The sequence below is a fragment of the Phodopus roborovskii genome, unplaced genomic scaffold (genome assembly GCF_943737965.1).
Source record: "Phodopus roborovskii unplaced genomic scaffold, PHOROB, whole genome shotgun sequence".
NCBI classification, from domain to species: Eukaryota; Metazoa; Chordata; class Mammalia; order Rodentia; family Cricetidae; genus Phodopus; species Phodopus roborovskii.
In genome coordinates, this window is record NW_026126407.1 from 2,245,260 (window position 1) to 2,261,893 (window position 16,634).

General features: G+C 38.5%; 1 protein-coding gene across 1 annotated transcript in view; it reads left to right on the forward strand.

Moving 5' to 3' along the window:
- Positions 1 to 16,634, forward strand: part of Myo1d (myosin ID) — a 290,165-nt gene that overhangs the window by 109,766 nt on the left and 163,765 nt on the right. The window contains exons 13-14 of the mRNA XM_051179782.1: positions 2,828 to 2,902; positions 7,767 to 7,899. Of these exons, the coding sequence (XP_051035739.1) occupies positions 2,828 to 2,902; positions 7,767 to 7,899 (208 nt within the window). The remainder of the gene's footprint in view (positions 1 to 2,827; positions 2,903 to 7,766; positions 7,900 to 16,634) is intronic.

Sequence of the window (16,634 nt, forward strand, 5' to 3'; positions counted from 1 at the left end):
AGATGAGAATATCAATCAGTGTGAAAACTACCTTAGTATGTTAGGGTCAGTGTTCCTGTAACAAACTATCAAACCAGTAACTTAGAACAACAGCTGTGTGGGCTAGGATGTAGCCTAGTAATAAAATGCTCACCTGGCAGAGGTGAGACTCCCAGCACCACAAAATCAAATACAGAAGCAGAAGTTCGTGCTTTCAGTAGTCTCATAATTCAGGGAACAGGAAGTTCAAAATCAGGCAATGGCAGGGCCTCACCTTTCCTGGAGGCTTCCCTCAAGGAGAATCTGCCTTTTTTGACTTTTGATTCTATGGGCATTCCTTGGCTTGTGGCTCTACCTTTGTGGCTGCCTCCTTGGTACATTGCTCCATTCTGAGGGTTAACCCCCAGCCTCTATGTTAACAGAATTTGGTGGCATTTCTACTCCCCACCCCAGTCTTCTATTGGATTATTCCTTCTTTCAGGACCCTTAGCACAATCACATCTCTTTACCACAGAAGACAGCACTCCCAGGTTCCAGGAAGGCTGATATGGTTGTGACTTGTTATAGGTCATTTTTCAGCTGCTGTATTTGTTATGCATCCATTTGCTCTTCATTAAGTCCTGTTCCTTACCTTATTGTTTAAAGAACTCTACCTTTTCCTTTATTTGTTATCTTAGGAATTCTTCCCACATAACCCATTACAAGTAGAGATTAATCAAGACAAAAGCAAGTGATTATATTTATAAATTCTGAAAAAACATTTGAATAAACTTTAATGTCTACTTCTGACTGAATTAAAATTCTAGAATCATAAAATAATATGGCTTAAAAATAACTACCCTCTGTCAAACCAGCCACCATTGAAAGATGTCACCATTTCTCACCATTCTAGAGAACTGAGTAGAAAAGACAAATACCACTTAGATGTCTCCCATTAAAATAAGCCCAAGCCTCACTTACAGGCTGTTGTCTGACAGTCAGGGTAGTGTGGATGCAGAGCTGGACAGAGGCCTGTGCCCCCAAGTCCACCTGTTGTACAGAGGAATCAGTTTCTACAGAATGAGCAGACATCTGATCCAAAGCCTCATTCCATGTTTATGGGAAAACTGAGGCAGTAACTAGGTTTCCAGGATCCTGGTCCAGAGTCCCAGCTGGCATTAACTTTAGCCTTTCAGTCCTCTCCTGGGTTTTTATAGATTATCTTCTATAGGTAAAATACTTTATAGAGTATGGTATCTGACCACAAGGAGCTTTCTATACAAGATACACACACACACACACAGAGAGAGAGAGAGAGAGAGAGAGAGAGAGTTAAATGTATATTTAAGCATATATATGTGTGTGTGTGTATATACATGTGCGCATAAGAAAAGATGGTTATAATAATCACCATATTAGTCATAGCAAGTGTTGTGACAAACTCTGAATAAGAAAATACTATAATATTTTTAGGTGTTGCGGTAAGCCCTGGGAAGCTGATGCTGTTGGCTCGGGTGCTAGGAATTATTTTTATAGGAAGAAGTGGGAAGAGTGGTGAAAAAATATTCAGGAAGTAGCAGGGGTGTATCCTTTCTATAGTACAGATTAGAAATGCCTAGAAAAGTAGACTGAGATCAATTCACAGTGAGACTTGAACACTATACTGTGGTCTTTGGAATTTAGTTTGTGTTGGTTTAACAGTAGATTAAGAGTAGGGTGATTTCAAATGTTCAGTTAAATGACAGGATGGTATTGGAAAGAAGACCTGGGTTAGACAGGCAACAAAATAATTTTCGATGTGATGACCTTAAAATCCCTGTGGACATAGCTGGGTGTTGGTGACACATGCCTTTAATCCCAGCACTTGGGAGGCAGAGGCAAGCAAATCTCTGTGAGTTCAAGGCCAGCCTGGTCTACCAGGCTACTTCCAGGACAGGCTCCAAAGCAATACAGAGAATCCCAGTCTCGAAAAACAAAACAAACAAACAAAAAGTCCCTGTGGACAGCACATCTGGAATACTTTTTATTTTGCAAAATTAAATATGTAAAATAAAAGATTAGAGTAACTAGCCTGGGAAGTGTTGATGTGATTGTCAAAAAGAAGATGGAGACAAGCAAGAGAGCAGAGCTGCTAAGGAGGTGCTGCATGTAGTTACTGTTTGCACAGCCACCTAACCTGCACTTAGTCAGAACCCCAGTTACTCTTTTACCCCAACACAGAGTGAATCCCATAGAGGCCTCTCTGGTCACTGCAGCAGTACAGTTCTCCTGCCCTTGCTCTTCTCACCAGCTGCCATCTTAGCTGGAGTTTCAAAGCCTTACTTCCTGCCTTCCTGCAGACTGTGAATAGTGGGCTCATTTCACTGTGATGCTCCTGCATGTGCCTGCTTCCAGCCCTTTATTCTGCCTGTTGTCCCACATGATCTGTCAGTCCTTTTCTCCTGCTTATCCACTTCTTACCATCCTTTGCAGTTCTCCTTGGACTCTTTTATGCCCTGCACACTGAGTGGTACTTAGGCAAGCCACTTGACCTCCCCACGGATGAGACAATTAGTTCCTGTATGTTGCTGTTTTGCTTTTATCTTAGGCATGCTGGATGATAAATACAACTATCTATTTTGAAGTCATCTTCTTGAGGTAAGCATTAGCCAGTAGAAAATGATATACCTACTCAGTATAATGGGACTGGTGTCTACTACTTTCTTTCTGAAGGGGAGAAGTGTGCAAAGTCTGTGGCCTTTACCTCAAAGATAAGTGGACTGGCTTTTAGAAGTGTCATTGCAAAACTGATAGCAAAAAGGCCTGTGAACTAGAGAAGCTCGAGTGTGGTCTATGTGGTAATGTTACATGCATTCTGTTTTCTCCCTAGCTATTCTGCCATTGGATTTATTGACAAAAATAAAGATACTTTATTTCAAGATTTCAAACGTCTCATGTATAACAGGTATGATTGGTTATTACCTTTACCTTAAGTTCTTTGACATACATTGTATAGTATATGTGTGTTTACATAATTACTTTTATGTGACAATTTTAAGAGATTTTAGCAGCTTTTCTGGGTTGTTATGTTTAATGAATGAACATGTATATGATTATAAAATCTGGGATTTTATAAAATCTGTAGACTTGGGACAGGGGCCACTACCAGTAAGATTTGCCTTAATTCTCCTTGGATTTTCTCTCTTCACTGCCACCAGCCTTTAAACACCCTATACCAGTGTGCTCAGTGATTCCCCACACCAGGCCAGAGGTGACAATATCAAGTAACCTCTGGTCCATCTAAAACGGTTACATAAATAGATTCCCACTGCAGCCTTTTGCCCCCAGGTATGAGCCACTCTGTTGTCAGACTAGCACGTGGCATCAATGAGCTCTGGTCCTCACTGAGCTGGGTAATTTCCTCACAAACTACCCAAAGACAAAAATCTATACAGAACAAAAACAGGCAAAGGATGGAACTTTAAACCCAGTGTGGAGGGAAGTTTCAGGAAGACAGAAGATGTTTCTTGGCCATTGTCCTGTAGATTAGAGAACTTGTTCTCTCATTTAGGTCTAGGTATTTCCTCAGTAGACTACAAAAGTATATTATATACTGTTGAGCCACATATTCTTCTGTGCTCTGAGATACAGCTGTGAAACCAGTTTAGAGAGTGCTCTTTTCTAATTATAAATAAATTAACTTTCAGAAAAGTATGTGAGAGGTTAAGAATAGTAGTGCAAGAGAAGCATTAAAAATAGGATGGCCAGGAAAGGACCCCTACTAGGGACAGCTTCCATCATACAAATATGAAGTGAGGGAGGGAACCACACTGCTTTCTGGAGGAAGAGTATTTCAGGCAGAGAGAACAGCTGGCCCAAGGCCCCAAGGGAAGAATCAGCTTGAGAGTATTGACATCAGGAAGGACAGCAAGAACGTTGTATGATTAAAAAGACAGAGAGGGAGATGGGGAGAATAGCAAGGTGTGAATTTAGAGAGGTGGACAGGACCAGAACCATAGTCTGTGAGCCAACATAAGGACCAAAGTATGAATATGAGAAGCCATTGGAAAACATGATCTGGTGTGATTTGTACTAAAGACATCACTAGTGCCACTGTGTAAAAACTGTCAAGAGTGGAATTAGGGAGACCAATTGAGGTTGGCTTAACAGTGACAGCAAGGTTGAAAGGGGTCACACCAGGTAATATTCAGAAAGAGGAGTTAAGATATGAGTTAATGGACAGTCAGAACCCAAATATGATGCTGGAGCCTTATATGGAAAGACAAAGATATGTTTGAATATAGTAGGTTGAAGTGTATACACTGTACCCAAGTGAAAATGCCAAATAGGCTACTGCAAAATTGCATCAGTATCTCCAGAAAGGTGGGACTAGAGGTACCTATTCATGATGTCAGTATGTTTATTTTAAGACTATGAGACTGGAAGAGTTATCCAAGAAATGGATAGAATTTTAACAATAATAGTAATAGAAAGAACAGGTCAAAAATAATTGATCCCTAAATGGTCCAGCATTTAGTCAAAACAATCTAGCAAAGAAACACTGAGGGCACCATATGAGATAGAAGTAAAGCAAGAAATCCAGTGTCACAGAGGCCCACAGAGGGTATTTTAAGATTTAAAAAAAAAAAAAAGTACGGCTTAAGAGCTGGCTCAGCAGTTGAGAGCACTTGCTGTTCTTACAGAGGACCCACATCAGACCCACAGCTCACAACTGCTTGTAATTCCAATTCCAAGAGATCTGATACCTTCTCTGGACTTATACAAGCACTGATTACATTAGATATACATACATTCAGACACATACACATGAAATAAACAAATCTTTATAAAATAGTGGTAAACTATATCAAATAAAAAAACAAGAATGGGTGTCAAGATTGACCAGTCCTGTTTGCTCATGGGATAATTTATGGGACTCTTAAATATAACTGATCTGGGCAGTGCTAAAGACAAATGTCTGGGTTGATATGGCCTTGAGAGAGAATAGAAAAAGAAAAGACGAACACAAGGTGTTTAAATAATTCCCTTGAGATCTTTTAATCTAAAATCATTTGTCTGTGGATGCTGAAGCCTCCAAGAATGAGGACAGGGCTGTCAACAGTAGAAAGTTATAGAGACATTGAAATAGGAAAGAAAATCCATGCAAGAGCTGGGCATGGGAGAAAGTGGCTTTTAGAAAAGAGATTTGGTGTTCAGTTTATCAGGTAACAGGCACCCATTTGAAGAACAAATGGCAGAGTCTAGCATTTCTCTTTGTAAAAAATGTTAAATTGGAAAAAATAACCACATTTGGCCAGTGGTGATGTCACAGTGTGTTATCGACTTTATGTCCAAAATGAACACAGAATGGTATTTGTTACCTTTTTCATTTATCATGGCCAAGAGAATCAATTGACAGAGCACTTCTACTAATATAGCCTAGGATCACAGGACCAGGGTAGAAATGAAGTAACACATGGCTATAGTTCCTGAAATATCCAATAGGCACATAGAGTGCACTACTTGTATTGGTATAACAGGCTGTTTTCTCTATTGGAAAAACCTGCATGGGAAGCCAAACAGCAGTGGAAACTTGCTTACTAATTGACAATGAAAAATATTACTCATAGAAGCCAGTCTGTTTGTTGCTTGGTAAGCACAGAGTTAGAACAAAGGAATTTAGATAAAACTAACAGTTAATGGTACTGGGCTGGGGCAAGGTGAATCGGTTTTATCATCTTCTAAGGCAGTAAAAAGATTAAATGTCTTCTCACTGTTGCTTACTGCATATGGCTTTGTAATGGGAAAGAACTTGCAGTGATATGGCATTTAGATGAGACACCTTTATTGATGAACACTTTTTGATGTTTCTGTGGCTGACCAGCCTCTCAAAATGTGAACTTCTTGGATCTGTAGGGGTTTTCATTTGTTTGTTTGGTTGGTTTGGTTTTGATTTTTTGGTTTTTCAAAACAGAGTTTCTCTGTGTAACTTTGGCTGTCCTGGAACTCACTCTGTAGTATCTCTAGTTCTAGAGCCCAACAATTGCACCTACACACAAGAATGTTCACTTATGTGCACACAGTCTGTAAATGGAAGAATGGGGCAGAAGGGTGGCCAGCCAAGTGCATGAACTTTTATTCATTCTCTTGTTGCTCAGCTAAGATCTTCCTTATCTTTTATAGATGCTGGGTTTCTTGTTTCTCTCTGTGTCTATAAATTAGATTTTAAGGGCTAGCTGCTCTTCCAGAGGACCGTAGTTCGGTTCCCAGCAGCTAGGGTAGCTCACAACTGCCTGTAACTCCAGTTCCAAAGGATATGGCACCTTCTTCTGACTTCTACTGACATCTGCATATGTGTAACATATACACACACACAAGCACACACCTAGTCACATAAATAAAAGTAAATCTAAAAGAGAAATGAAAAATCTCCAAGTACTTAAGATATCTTAAAAAGAAAAAAAATGTCTTGATAATATTGTATCCATGACTTTCTGCCCTGAAATTTCCCTTTTAAAATGACTTTGTTTAGATCCTTTTTATATCATTTCTAATGTGATATATAGTCTATTTTCAGTCTAACTCCTACCCTCCACTTACAACAAAATAGGAGAATAATTTCCAGTTACAGCCAACAGTAAATAAGATAGAGGAAGAATTTGGATTAGAAACTGCACAGATACAAACAACAGTGATCCTGTGCTTTTATGTGACCATTTTTATAAGGATATGACTGGAAATGATGGATTAGAACTGTACAGTGGTCAGAGCTTCATGTTGTTTTCTTGCTGTTTTGATGGTAGTTGGTCCTACACAGTGGTGTGATTAGAAGTGTTGTCCCATCTGGGCTTGCAGACCCATATCACCACTTCTGCCCTCTGGCGTCATCCATTCCTCCATTTCACGGTGATTATTTTGAGCAAGTGTGAGACAGAAAATTCACTGCATGCTTTAGGGAACCAACTCAGTTTTCCACAAGGGAAAGGAAAGTGGGCATAATGATGGAGGAATAAGCACAATCAGCAATGAATTCCTGTGTTAATAATTATTGTCATTTTCTAACCCCAAATTTGTAAGAAAAAATTCTGTTGAGAGAAGAGTTCCCCCAAAGTGCAAAGCACCCAAAATGAATCAGGAAGAAAATCACAGCCAAGACACTACACACTTTTTATGAGGAAATATCTCCACAGAAACAAATAACAAATCTGCAGTTTCAACATGGAATTATCCTAAAGTGCATTTTTAGAATTGGATCATGGTAGTCCTAGTGTGTTGTCAGTATAGTGTTGGAGCCACTAGCACTACCTGTGAATGTGTTCATAAATCCAGCTCTAGTAGCCAGCTTTGCTAGGAGACTATCAGAACCATTATGCTATTGTCCCTAGCTGTGTGTTTGTTATCTATTACAAGGTATTCTCACCTATTACCTGCCATGACACTGAGAACCATTTTCCTGCTATTGATTTGTCTTCATTTTTTATCCATTATGAAATCTGCATTTTACAGATATATATGTATGTATTTTTATAAAATAAGATATATATATGTGTGTATATTGTAAGAACCACATTATGCAAGAGATCTACATAGTAATTTAACTGATTTCACTTTAAAGAACTGTGAAGTTTTTTTTTTAAGATGCTACTGTTTGGAAATTTGATCAGTATATAATCATAGTTTTCTGGATGCAACAATTTTTTCTAGGTAGGCTTTGTGAATTCCATCTGTAGTGCGCTGTGATTCCCAGGACACAGCTTGACAGGACTGATCAGCATTTTTTGTGCACCTTATGTAATGTAGCACTGAATCATTTCTTCTGTGTTTCTCAGTTCAAACCCTGTGCTGAAAAATATGTGGCCCGAAGGCAAACTGAGCATTACAGAAGTGACCAAGCGACCTCTGACCGCTGCCACCTTGTTTAAGAATTCTATGATTGCTTTAGTGGACAACCTTGCTTCAAAGGTAATTTATTTTCTAAAAGTCCTACATATTCATAGATTCCCTCTTAACATACAATGTGGCAAATGCATGAATGATTTACTTTTTCTGTAATTATTCTTAATTAAGTTGAACATATATATTCAAAGTGAATAATAGAATTTTTATTCTTACTTTTTAAAAAAAGTGAGTAAAATAATTGTTTGTCTGCTGACCTGAACAAGGGGGAGCTCATGGACTCCAGTCTGATAGCTAGGAAACCAGCATAGGACTGACCCAGATTCCCTGAATGTGATGTAGCTGGGAGGTCTGGGCAGTCTGGGGCCTCTGGTAATGGATCTGTATTTATCCCTAGTATACGAATGGACTTTGGAAGTCCAACCCACATAGAGGGATACTCCCTCAGTCTAGACACATGGGTTAGGGCCTGAGCCCTGTTCCAAATGATATGACAGACTTTAAAGATAACCCATGGAAGGCCTCACCCTCCCTGGGGAGCAGAAAGGGGATGGGATGGAAGTTGGTGGAGGGAACGGGGAGGACAGGAGGGTACAGGAACTAGGATTGATATGTAAAACAAGCTTGTTTCTAATTTAAATTGTGTTTGTGTGTGTGTGTGTGTGTGTGTGTGTGTGTGTGTGTGTGTAACTGTTTGTATCCCAAATGAATTTCTTTATTAAATTTGAACTTTTTATTGTACCTTTAAGGTCAAGGGGGAGACTGTCATTGGGGTTTAACTATATGTATGATATATACTGTGCCTGGAAAAATAACCTGAATCCGTGCTGGAAGGCAGGGCATGGCCAGAGAGGGGAGGGAATGTAACTACAATCATATGTAACTATCCATCTATGTGTTATGTTTGAATAGCAAGTAACCAAAAGGGGTTTAAACAAAAATTTAGCTTATAAATCTTACCTTCACATCGCTTTAAATGGTTGGACTACACAAATGATTAATGACAGTTATTTCTAAATTTTGCTATTACTTTGATTCTAATGCCTGATTACTTGAGTCTGGCTATTTTTCCATTTTATTTTTAAGTATGGGTTTTATTTTCCTCTCCCTTAAAGAAAAGATTTCTGCTCCTAACTGCTCTGTTGACAGGTTTGACAAATTAGCAGCATTCTGGGACTTGTTATTTTTAGCTCTTTTCTTTATATCTTCCTCGTCTGGTAATTTTATTGTATGTTTCCTTCTTTGTTATTATCTTTTTTTTAAAAAAATCTATTTTCCTTCTAAAAGAATTAATTTGCATCTACGCTTCACCATGGTTACATTAGGCAAATGCTACAAGCACACATCTATCTATTCAGTAGCTTTCTATCTCTTCCTGTCATCATTCTGTAGTCTCAACTGGCAGTGCTGAAGCACAGTCCATTCTCTTGTATAATTGCAATTCCAGAAACATGGAACTAATAGCTGGAATGCCATCAGCAGACCTGACTCTCTCACATCTACTTTTCTCCTCATGTCGTCTTTATCCTGCTGCATCCAGTTAAGAAGAGAGTGAACCTAGGAAGAAGATGTGCAGCATAGGAGAGAGCTGCCTGCTTTGTGCAGGGTATTCACTCAATTAACTAATAGAAGAATCATCACTTTTAAAAACTGATAAATGTACCTGTAATCTTGGGAGGATTGCAACTGTAAGGCCTGATTATACTGCACAGCAAATTCCAGGCCAGACTTGGCTACAAAGTGAAACCCTGTCTCAAACCCAGGGACTATGAGAAGAACCAAATTCTGACCTTTTTTAATACATCAAAACAATTCTGTACCCAGGGAATAGGAAATATGTATTCCTTTCAAGTATAAATGGGACACTTTGCAAGAATTGACCACATGCTAGCTCACAATGATGCAACTATTTTGAAAGAATATATATACAGATACATTCTCCATCCTCAAAGCAATTTATTTTAATATGCTTGAAAACTCTAAAAATAAAATGTTTTCCTAAATAAGTCACAGATTTAAGATGATATCACAATGAAAATTATGAAATATTTGAGACTGCTTGACAAAGAACTTTATATAATAATAGCATTTATATAATGCTATTAAAGTGAGCCATTTGGTATGCCTTTGTAAAACAACAAAGTTTGCTAAAAGTACGTAAGTTCAACTCAAAGAGCCAGAAGAGAAACTCAAAAGAAAATCTAGAGAGAGAAGAAAATAATGTAATAGCAGAAATTAGCCATAATGGAGACATCCAAAAAAAAAATCTAGTAAATAGACAAAACCTCTAATAGAACTGGTTAAAAAATAATAGAATGATGAATGAAAGGTTGCAATAACCACTGATTCTAGAAGTTAACATGTTATGAATAACTGGCTGCTAGCACATTTAAAATTTTATTTTGCTAGGAACATATTAAACTTGATTCGAGCTGAAATAGAAAGTCAGAATAAAACAGTAACCTTGAGGATTCTGAATTACTAATCAGAAGTCTACTGCCTTCCATCTCTATCAAGAACATCATGCCTGATGGTTTCACAGTTTGTAAAACTAGTAATACACAGTAGCTATCAACTATTTGGAAGATGGGAAGAGAAGCTGACAACCAACTCACTTTAACAGGAACACAGACAAAAGATCCTAAAAGTGTGTATGAACATTGCTTTTCTTGGCAGCATAGTAAATGCAGTGCTTACTAATGATACCTGAAACAACACAAGTAGTAACTAAATTTATTTTAAAAATCAACTTTCTGAGTGCAACTAGAAACTAGTAACATTAAGAAATCTGTGTAAATATAGAAATCAACTGAGTGGAAGCACAGCCTTAAAGCTCCCTTTTCACCTAGGAAGTTTGTTGAAATATCTAGCTCTAAGGATGATTAATCAGCAGTCAGGTCTGAGTCCTTGAACTGAAATCTTGGCCTTACCCAAAGTTGAGTGATAATACACACACACACACACACACACACACACACACACACACACACACACATACACACACACCTACCTTCAAAGACTTACATCTTCAAAAGGCCACATCTAGAATGATTACAAATAACCCTCCTCTAAGCAATAGTGGAGAGGCTACCTTAACTGTCCTTCCCCTATAATGAGATTGATGACTACCTTATATGCCATCCTAGAGCCTTCACCCAGTAACTGATAGAAGCAGAAGCAGAGACAGACACACAGCCAAATACTGAGCTGAACTCCTGGAATCCAGTTGTAGAGAGGGAGGAATGATGAGCAAAGGAGTCAAGACCAATCTGGGGAAACCCACAGAAACAGCTGACCTGAACAAGGGGAGCTCATGGACCCCAGACTGACAGCTGGGAAACCAACATGGGACCGAACCAGGCCCCGGAATGTAGGTCTCAGTTAGGAGGCCTGGGCAGTCTATGAGGCCTCTGGTAGTGGAACAGTATTTATCCCTAGTGTACAAATGGACTTTGGAAGCCTATTCCACATAGAGGGATACTCTCTTAGTGTAGACATATAGGGAAGGGCCTAGGCCCTGCCCCAAATGATGTGACAGATTTTGATGATCCCCCCCCCATGGAAGGCCTCACCACCCTCCCTGGGGAGCAGAAGAGGCATGGGGGGGGTTGGTGGGGAACATGGGCGGATGCGAGGGAGAGGGAACTAGAGTTGATATATAAAATAAGATTGTTTCTAATTTAAATTTTAAAAAAATGGTTGAATCTTGGCAATAACCTAAAATATATTATACTTTAATCAAAAAAAAAAAAAAAAAGCAGAAAAAGAAAGAAAGAAACAACCCTCCATTGTTTATGAGGAAATTGACTGTCTTGGTCTTTGACACTAAGCCAAAGGTTATCAAATATTGGAAAGCAGTAAATCTTTTTTGAGATTATGTAATTGTAAGCCAGCTTTAATGAGCTCTGCAGCCCACACTCACACTACCTATGTAGGCTGGAAAATCTTCAAGCCAGCAGTTAATGGTAGTCCAGGTCTTGTATTGCCCCAAGCTTCTGGAAGAAGCAAATACAATTATTTTCATGAAGTTATCACCTTCATATCAGACCTCAAAGACTTTCCACCAAAAAAAAAAAAAAATTCTAAGGAAAATAGTTGCTACAGGAGCAGGGGAGTTCTCTGGAGAGATGGCTTGGTGATTTAGAACATTTTTTGCTTTTTGAGAGGACCCAAGTTCAATTCTCAGCACCCACATGGTGACTCACAACCATGGGTAATTCCAGTTCCAGAGAATCTGACACTCTCTTCTGGCCCCTCTGAGCACCAGACACACACGTGGTTCACATACATACATTCAGGCAAAACATTCATAATAATAAAATAAAATAATCTTAAAAAATAAAAATAATGAAGTTTTTTAAATGACTTCAAGATGTCATATGCTAGAGTGATATTAAACAAAAGGCCCAGATGAAAAGTCCTGAACTAGAACAGTCACAAATAGAATCCACAGCTGGGAGATAGCTCCCTGGATCAAGCATGAGGATCTGCATTCAGAACCCAACACCCATGTAATAGCTGAATAATGGTATATCTCTATATCCCCAGTGCTGACGGTCAGAGACAGACAGATCCTAAGGGCTCATTGGCCAACCATTCTTAATAAAACAGTAAGATCCAGGTTCATTGAAAGACTGTCTCATGAAATAATATGAAAAGGTTAATGAGGAAGACACCCTATATAAACCTCTGGCCTTTACATGCCTACTTACATGGGGTGGGGAGAAGACATGCACCACACACACACACACACACACATACACACACATACACACACACACACACACACACACACACACACACACAAAATACAAGATGTTTATTATAACTCAAGTGAAGGGCCTGGAAATATGATAAAGAACAAGTAACTAGACAAGTTACAGAAATAAAGCTAAACAAAAAATAGTAAAAATAATTTTTTAAATATCTAGAATTGCAGTTAGAGCTATGAAGCATAAAGATACATGGAAAACACCCAATATTATGTACTCAGGAATACAGGAAAGGACTAGTAGACCAACACTTGAAGAAATTTGCCCAAGAATTCTAAAAATGTTGTAAGACACCACATGCCAGGCAATCTGGAAGCTGAGCAGACCCCCAAATTGGGAAAATGAAAGGAAATCTGATTTGACACCTAGTGACATCCAGAACATCAAAGGGAAAACATCTTTGTGTTTGGTTTTACTGTTTGGGTGGCAGGTCTTATCATGTGGCCTGGGGTATCCTGGAGCTCTCTACAGCTAAGAGTAATCTAGAACTCCTGGTCTTCCTGTCACCCTCCCAAGTGCAGGGATTACATGTGAGACCACCACACCTGGTCCAAAGACAAGTCTCTAGAAAGCAGCCAAAGAAAAGATAGATTAGCTTCAAGAGGTTAATAATCAGACAGAGTGAAAATGACTTAACTGAAGTTCAGTACCCAGAGAATGTCTTTCAAGAACAAAGATATAATAATAGACTCTGAAAAAGAGATGTTGAGTGTTCACCACCATTCAAAGCTCACTAACAACTTAAGAGTCCGTGCCTTGAGCCAGAAGCAGCCTTGCAGTTGCACTCGCTTCGGGCTGATGTTTTCTGATCTGGGCCAGAGGCCTTCTTAACACTTGATCTGTAGCATGTGGAAGAGTCTTATCCCCCCACCCCCATATTTTTCTCTAGTGTCTGTCTTTCAGGGTTTCATCAGGGAGGCTGGTGAGTACTACTTAGTCTGTTTCCCAGAAGTGGTACTCCGTGGGGCATTTCTCCAGTGTTTCAAGTGTACTATCTTCTCTCTTCACCAGGATTATCTTTGAAATACAGAGAATAGGTCCTATTTTAGGTACATTTTTATAGCTTTGATGCTACCAACAGTTGTTAAATGAATTTGAATATGCCTTGACTAACAGTGTGCAAAGCAAATCAAATAGATGTACATGTAAATGCATTACCTTCTAGGTAATGTGTGCACCATTTGGCATACTTTTACAAATTATATTTTCCACATAAAACCTAGGGAGACAGGTTAAGAGAATGAGATCACTATGAACTCTGGCAATTTAGCCTTTATACAACACAGAATTTGTCAAATTTAGGATTGCTTAGGCTGAGTCAGTCTTGGTATTTATAAGTGAGAAAGGAGGTGGCATTTTACACTGAGACAGAATGATGATTAAATATAGAGAAAGTATTTCCACTAGATCCCTTACTCAGTGATTCACTAAGCAGGCTGAAAGGGCTTTCCCACTTGCTGGTTGGTTGTTAGTGTCTCATGGTATTTCTGCCTCCTGTATGCAGTTGCTCAGTGCTGGTGCAATTCCACTCATCTGTTCACAAGTCTCAGGTACTGCCTCAGGGGATGCCTTGCACTTAACTGCTGTGTCCCCGCCACTGCATGTGTATTCTGTTCAAAATATTTTCTAATTCACCTCATAATTTTGACCTCTGAAACATTCAGAAATATGTTTGTTAATTTTCAAGCATGAATGCTTCCTAATTATCTCTGTTACCCTTGATGTCTAACTATAGCATTTCACCAGAGGGCATCCTCAGTGTGATGACAATCCTTAGAAATTTGTTAAATTTGTCTTACATGTATGTTTTATTTGTATTAAAGATAGCTTGTATTTTGCACAAGTCCCATTAGGTCGTTTGACTTTCATATTGTCCAACTTTAGCATCTTTACTAAATTCTTTGTTGGGTTGAAAGGTGAATTCAAAACCATGTTGACTCTGACTTTATCTACCTTTCCTCATGTGCCTCGTGTACTTTCAGTCTTTGCTTTAAGTGTTTTGGGAATTTATTCATTCATGTTAGAACTACTACATCTTTCTGTTATTTGTTCCAACTGTCTATTTAAAACATCCCTTTTTTTTCTCATTGTTTTTATCTTTAAGTCTGCTTTGCATGACTTCTCTTTTGACTAGTGTTTATATAGTTTCTTTTTTAGCTCTTGAATATTTATTTATTTCATTGTCTCTATGTGAACCTGAATATATATGTGTTTGTGTGTGTGTGTGTGTGTGTATGAGTATGTATGTGTGTGAATATATATACATATATATATACATGAGCATGTGTGTATATGTGTGTGTATATATGCATGTGTGTATATATATATATATATATATATATATATATAAAAATAAATTATTCTGCAGTACCAAGCCTTCCCCATCAAGATGAACTGAATGTTCAAAAGCACTGAGCCCAAATATATCCTAGTTGGACACTATGGAAGTCAAACTTGACCTACTAGGATTTTCACAGAATACTGAGTATAAACTATCATTAAATGCAAACAAAATATGCATGTAAGGTAAATTTAACAAATTTCTAAGAATCAGACTCACTCTCCCATCAATGATTAAAATAGAGTAAAATAGAGATAGACATGTTAGGCAGAATAACGGCCTGACCTGGTAGCACTAACCCTGGTACCTGCTGGGTATCTTATAATTCAATTCCCTTCTGACACTACTAGCCAAATTTGCCATCAAATTCAGCAAGTTAAAGGACAAAGTTGCTAGTAAGACTGATTTTTTTTTTTTATTTCAAATGCCATCTTCATTTGAGGTTGCTGGGGGGCACACTTCTGTGTGACTTGGATACAGTTTTTAGAGTTCCTGAAGACCCTTATTTATATTTAATAATTTGTTAGAATGATTCACTGAACTTAGAAATGCTATCCCTATGATAACAGTTTTATTATGAAAGCTACGAACAGCCAGATGAGAACATAAATAGGCTGTCAAAGGCTGGAAGTAAGATCCAAGCACAGTGGCTTTCTGTCCTCAAGGAGTAAGGCTGTACCATTCACCTAATACAACGTTACATCCTCTGAGCCCAAGTGTTGTGAGTTTTTAATCAGGATTTGCTGATTAACTCATTGGCTGCATAATTTTCTCTCTATACCTTTTATTATGCCTTATTTACTTTTGTTATTCCATAGATTTCTCCCCACCCCTACCGCCCGATGTCCATGGCCTAATTTAGTAGCCCATGTGACTGTGATACACAGAAAAGAGATGAAATTAAGATCTTATTAGCAGTCCTTAAAGTCAGATATTATCCAAGGACATCCAGGTGGGTTCCGTATATAATTACCACACCCTCTGTTAGGGGAAAGGGAGGCAAAAGAGTCAAGAAGCAGAAGCTGATATGAGAAGACTCAACTAGCTGTATAGGAGATGAAGGGGAGTTCCTGGAATGTGGGCCTCTTAAGAGTTGGCTATGTTAGTCGGACCTCACTGTTGAGACACTTGAAAAGAGGCAAGATTTATTTATGACAGGAAGAACGTGGAAGATCAGAGCAGCTCATATCATGGCAGTCAGGAAGTAGAGTGCTATAGGTAGTCTGCTTGCACTTTATTCAGGTCAAGCCCCCAGCCTCTAAGGGTGTGCTGCTCCCATTTCCCCTTTGTTAATCCTCCCTCTGAGCACCCTCACAGCGAGTGAAGAAATGCACTTTTATAGTCTCCTAGATACATCTCAGTCTAATCAAGTTAACAATCAAGACTTACACCAGAGAAGATGAACAAGGTTATCTCCAAGGTCCCTGAAAGTAATAATTCAATAACACCCTGATGCTAGCTCACTGAAATCCACTTTAGACTTCTAACCTCCACAGCCTTGAGATAATAAAATTGTATTATTTTAAGCCACTAAATTTGTCATAATCTGCTACAACAACAGCAGGAAGCTAATACAGCAGGATTTGCAAAAAGGAAGGAAACAACTTTATTTTTTATGGTGTAGAGAATGTGATAAATATATAACTATGGTTTCCTTCTTAGATATTGGAAACTTACTTAAGTGCAAA